The sequence below is a fragment of the Salmo salar genome, chromosome 11, assembly GCF_965601325.2.
Source record: "Salmo salar chromosome 11, fSalSal1, whole genome shotgun sequence".
Classification (NCBI taxonomy): domain Eukaryota; kingdom Metazoa; phylum Chordata; class Actinopteri; order Salmoniformes; family Salmonidae; genus Salmo; species Salmo salar.
The window spans coordinates 85,501,926-85,508,012 of NC_138301.1; the positions used below are offsets into that span (position 1 = coordinate 85,501,926).

The window sequence follows — 6,087 nt, forward strand, 5'->3', positions numbered from 1 at the left end:
AATCTATTAATGAACTTCCTGGTGATCTACTGTGGAGGACAAACGAGGAATCCACGGAAGATTGACACACACATACATACACACACACACACCTCCTAGTGAACGTTTAGAACTGTATTCTAATGAGGGATGGGGCCAAGTGAAGAAGCGTGTGTGTTAACCGTGGTGTAAACATGAGCCCTTGTCGGTGCGTTTGTGCCTCCGGGGCCCTGGGTACCAGTCTGTGTAGGCAACATTCGGCTCCTGGAATCTCCCGTGTCATTATCCCCACGTTAAAGGTCGCAAGGAGTAGAACGATAAAAACCAGCCCGGGGACCCAGACCAGCGTGCTTCCACTAGCAGACTCGGGAATCAATTGGAGACCGTCTGGAGCCGCGGATGTTAGCCTTCTTAACCGTAGGACAAGCCGGAGAAAGCAGAGGGCCGTCAGCGACGCCCTGTCCCGTTCCGTGCTTCCAGGCGGAGGAGAGCTCAGTGGGACGGCCCTCTATAGTGACGCTCTTCGCGGTTGACTGGGAGAACTGACTGACTGATTTTAAGTACCTTGGCATCATACTTAGTTCCAACCTCTCTTTTAAAAAAGCGGGAGAAAAAGGTAACTCAAATAACCAAATTCAACCTGGCTAATTTCCAATTCATACGGAATTGTTTTGACTACGGAGGTAGCAAAACTGTACTTTAACATACTGCTTGACTAGTTGGGCCCGAGCTTGCTGTACAACATTAAAACCCATTCAGTTTGTCTACAAACAGGCTCTCAAAGTGCTTGATAGGAAGCCCAATAGCCACCATCACGGTTACATCCTCAGAAACATGAGCTCCAGAGTTGGGAAAATCTTGTGCAATACACTGAAGCATGTCTTGTATTCCAGATCCTAAATGGCCTAGCTCCCCCTCCACTCAGTATTTTTGTAAAACAGAAAACCCAAACATATGGCAGCAGATCCACGAGGTCTGCCATGAGAGGTGACTGTATAGTTCCCTTAACCTGTTAGGGCTAGGGGGCAGTATTGACACGGCTGGATAAAAAAAACATACCCGATTTAATCTGGTTACCACTCCTACCCAGTAACTAGAATATGCATATACTTATTACATATGGATAGAAAACACCCTAAATTTTCTAAAACTGTTTGAATGGTGTCTGTGAGTATAACAGAACTCATTTGGCAGGCAAAACCCTGAGACATTTTCTGACAGGAAGTGGATACCTGATGTGTTGTATTGCCTTTAAACCTATCCCATTGAAAAACACAGGGGCTGAGGAATATTTTGGCACTTCCTATTGCTTCCACTAGATGTCACCAGCCTTTACAAAGTGTTTTGAGTCTTCTGGAGGGAGATCTGACCGAACAAGAGCCTTGGAACGATGATGTCCCATTAGACACCTGGCGCGCGAGTTCATGTTGGGTACCCTCGTTCCAATACGTTATAAAAGAGTATGCATTCGTCCACCTTGAATATTATTCATGTTCTGGTTAAAAAAGGCCCTAATGATTTATGCTATACAACGTTTGACATGTTTGAACGAACGTAAATATATTTTTTCCCCTCGTTCATGACGAGAAGTCCGGCTGGCTTAGATCATGTGCTAACAAGACGGAGATTTTTGGACATAAATGATGAGCTTTTTTGAACAAAACTACATTCGTTATGGACCTGTGATACCTGGAAGTGACATCTGATGAAGAGAATCAAAGGTAATGGATTATTTACATAGTATTTTCGATTTTAGATCTCCCCAACATGACGTCTAGTCTGTATCGCAACGCGTATTTTTCTGGGCGCAGTGCTCAGATTATTGCAAAGTGTGATTTCCCAGTAAGGTTATTTTTAAATCTGGCAAGTTGATTGCGTTCAAGAGATGTAAATCTATAATTCTTTAAATGACAATATAATATTTTACCAATGTTTTCTAATTTTAATTATTTAATTTGTGACGCTGACTTGACTGCCGGTTATTGGAGGGAAACGATTTCCTCAACATCAATGCCATAGTAAAACGCTGTTTTTGGATATAAATATGAACTTGATAGAACTAAAAATGCATGCATTGTCTAACATAATGTCCTAGGAGTGTCATCTGATGGAGATTGTAAAAGGTTAGTGCATCATTTTAGCTGGTTTTATGGTTTTGGTGACCCTGTCTTTGAATTGACAAAACATTACACACAACTCTTGTAAATGTACTGTCCTAACATACTCTAAATTTATGCTTTCGCCGTAAAACCTTTTTGAAATCGTAAAACGTGGTTAGATTAAGGAGATGTTTATCTTTCAAAGGGTGTAAAATAGTTGTATGTTTGAAAAATTTGAATTTTGACATTTATTTGGATTCAAATTTGCCGCTCTTGAAATGCACCTGCTGTTGATGGAGTGCACCACGGGTGGCACGCTAGCGTCCCACCTAGCCCATAGAGGTTAAGGAAAAGCACCTTTAGTAAATCTGCTTTCTCTGTGAGAGCTTCCCATGTCTGGAATACACTGCCATCAGACACACATAACTGCACCACATATCACACTTTCACAAAATGCATGAAGACATGGCTAAAGGTCAATCAGACTTGTGAACATAATCCCTAGCTGTGTATTGCCGCTTTCCATGTTGTCTGTTGTCTGTAGCTTGTGAGGTGTGGAAACACTTTGTTGTTTTTATGGATTTTGTCTTGTTGCTTTTTGTTCTATGTTGCTCTGTCTATATGCTATGTCTTGCTTGTCCTATGTTGCTCTGTCTGTATGCTATGTCTTGCTTGTCCTATGTTACTCTGTCTGCATGCTACGTCTTGCTTGTCCTATTTTGCTCTGCATGTGCTCACTGTTTGTCTGTTTTGTTATTGTAATTGTTTTTAATAACCTGCCCCGGGACTGCGGTTGAAAATCAGCCGGCCGCCTAAAACCGGCATTTCTACTGAAACGTTGATTAATGTGCACTATCCATGTAAAAAATTCAATTAAAAATAAACTCAAACCAGTTGTGACCTTTCACCTTTCACCTTTCTCAGAACCCGGCAGCTAAAGGGGTTAGGAACCTTACCGTTCATCAGGTCCAGAATGAAGCAGAGTTTGTCTGGTGTGTGGAAGGCGTACGTCATGCACACTATGAACGGACAGTCCTACAGCGAAGGAGGGAGAGATTTTATTTGAAATGTGCTTAGATAATGTCAGACATGCAGTAGCAGTGCCACAAAAACCCTTGAATGAGTAGGTGTGTCCAAACGTTTGACTGGTAAACGTGTGTGTGTGTGTGTGTGTGTGTGTGTGTGTGTGTGTGTGTGTGTGTGTGTGTGTGTGTATGTATATATATATATATATATATATATATATATCTATATAGACAGAATTTCAACATAAAGCTCTGTGCGTCTGTGTTAAGATGGTATCACACCGGTAGATCTGAAAATGATACTCCCCTGCGTTGTGTATGTGAATATACACATACTGTATACCTATACACACAGTCTCGACTGAAAGGAGTGTGTGTGTGCGCGCGGAACTTACCCCTGTGCTGACAAGTGACAGCATAATTCTCTCGTTCAGAGCCAGAGTCTCCCCCTGCTTCATCTTGATCCTTTTCTTATCCAAACACTTCATGGCATACCTGAGACACACACACACACACACACACACACACACACACACGTTTGGACCTTACTGGCTCTGTCCTGCTGAGGGACCATTGTTCCTGTTGAATATTTTGTCTCCTCTTGTACCCTTTTTCTCCCCCATCTCCTCATCTATTGTCCCGTGTATGTTTGTTTCCTCCACCTCCGCCATCCCTCTTTCCCCTGCACTCGTTCATGTTCCTGCGTTACTCACATCTTGCCAGTGTCAGCCTTCCTGCAGCCGTACACCTCCCCGAAACCCCCCCCGACCAATGATACGATGGACACTGAAGTCATTCATCGACAACTGGAGAGAGAGAGAGAGAGAGAAATAGAGGGGGGAGATGAAGAGAGAGAGAAATAGAGAGAAATAGAGAGAGAGAGAAATAGAGAGAGGGGAGATGAAGAGAGAGAGAGAGAAATAGAGAGAGGGGGAGATGAAGAGAGAGAGAGAGAGAGAGAAATAGACAGAGGGGGGAGATGAAGAGAGAGAGAGAAAGAGAGAGAGAGAGAAATAGAGAGAGGGGGGAGATGAAGAGAGAAAGAGAGAAAGAGAGAGGGGGGAGATGAAGAGAGAGAGAGAGAAAGAGAGAGGGGGGAGATGAAGAGAGAGAGAGAGAAAGAGAGAGGGGGGAGATGAAGAGAGAGAGAGAAATAGAGAGAGGGGGGAGATGAAGAGAGAGAGAAATAGAGAGAGGGGGGAGATGAAGAGAGAGAGAAATAGAGAGAGGGGGAGATGAAGAGAGAGAGAGAAATAGAGAGAGGGGGGAGATGAAGAGAGAGAGAGAGTGAGAAATAGAGAGAGGGGGAGATGAAGAGAGAGAGAGTGAGAAATAGAGAGAGGGGGAGATGAAGAGAGGGAGAGAGAGGGAGAGAGAGAGAGAGGGGGAGATGAAGAGAGGGAGAGAGAGAGAGAGAGAGAGAGAGAGAGAGAGGGAGAGAGAGAGAGAGAGAGAGAGAGGGAGAGAGAGAGAGAGAGAGAGGGAGAGAGAGTGAAAAATAGAGAGAGGGGGGAGATGAGGAGAGAGAGAGTGAGAAATATGAAGAGAGAGAGAGAGAGAAATAGAGAGAGGGGGGAGATGAAGAGAGAGAGAGAGAGAGATAGAGAGAGGGGGGAGAGAGAGAAATAGAGAGAGAGAGAGCGCGCGAGAGAGAGAGAGAGCGAGAGAGAGAGCGAGAGAGTGAGAGAGGGAGAGGGAGAGAGAGAGGGAGAGAGAGAGATGAAGAGAGGGAGGAGAGAGAGAGAGAGAGAGTGAAAAATAGAGGGGGGAGATGAGAGAGAGAGAGAGAGAAATAGAGAGAGGGGGGAGATGAAGAGAGGGAGTGAGAGAGAAATAGAGAGAGGGGGGAGATGAAGAGAGGGAGAGAGAGAGAGAAGAGAGAGGGGGGAGATGAAGAGAGAGAGAGGGAGAGAAATAGAGAGAGGGGGGAGATGAAGAGAGAGAGAGATGAAGAGAGAGAGAGAGAGAGATGAAGAGAGGGAGAGAGATGAAGAGAGGGAGAGAGAGAGAGAGAGGAAAATAGAGAGAGGGGGAGATGAAGTGAGAGAGAGAGATAGAGAGAGTGATGAGAGAGAGAGGAGAGAGAGAGAGAAATAGAGAGAGGGGGGAGATGAAGAGAGGGAGAGAGAGAGAAATAGAGAGAGGGGGAGATGGAGAGAGAGAGAGAAATAGAGAGAGGGGGAGATGGAGAGAGAGAGAGAAATAGAGAGAGGGGGGAGATGGAGAGAGAGAGAGAAATAGAGAGAGGGGGAGAAGAAGAGAGAGAGAGAGAGAAATAGAGAGAGGGGGAGATGAAGAGAGAGAGAGAGAGAGAGTGGGAGATGAAGAGAGGGAGAGAGAGAGAGATGAAGAGAGGGAGAGAGAGAGAGAGATGAAGAGAGAGAGAGAAATAGAGAGAGAGGGGGAGATGAAGAGAGAGAGAGAGTGAGAAATAGAGAGAGGGGGGAGATTAGAGAGAGAGGGAGAGAGAGAGAGAGAGAGAGAGAGAGGGAGATGAAGAGAGGGAAAGAGAGAGAAATGAGAGAGAGGGGGAGATGGAGAGAGAGAACAGAGAGGGGGAGATGGAGAGAGAGAAATAGAGAGAGAGAGAGGGAGAGAGAGTGAAAAATAGAGAGAGGGGGGAGATGAGGAGAGAGAGTGAGAAATATGAAGAGAGAGAGAGAGAAATAGAGAGAGGGGGAGATGAGAGAGAGAGAGAGAGAAATAGAGAGAGGGGGAGAGAGAGAAATAGAGAGAGAGAGAGCGTGCGAGAGAGAGAGAGAGCGAGAGAGAGAGCGAGAGAGTGAGAGAGGGAGAGGGAGAGAGAGAGGGAGAGAGAGAGATGAAGAGAGGGAGAGAGAGAGAGAGAGAGAGAGAGTGAAAAATAGAGGGGGGAGATGAAGAGAGAGAGAGAGAAATAGAGAGAGGGGGGAGATGAAGAGAGGGAGTGAGAGAGAAATAGAGAGAGGGGAGATGAAGAGAGGGAGAGAGAGAGAAATAGAGAG

General features: G+C 45.3%; 1 protein-coding gene across 1 annotated transcript in view; it reads right to left on the bottom strand.

Annotated features, from left to right (window-relative positions):
- Positions 1-6,087, bottom strand: part of LOC106563006 (G protein-coupled receptor kinase 3) — a 67,679-nt gene that overhangs the window by 14,102 nt on the left and 47,490 nt on the right. Inside the window, 4 exon segments of the mRNA XM_045689891.2 lie at positions 3,035-3,113; positions 3,499-3,598; positions 3,817-3,866; positions 3,868-3,909. Coding sequence (XP_045545847.1) covers positions 3,035-3,113; positions 3,499-3,598; positions 3,817-3,866; positions 3,868-3,909 — 271 coding nt within the window.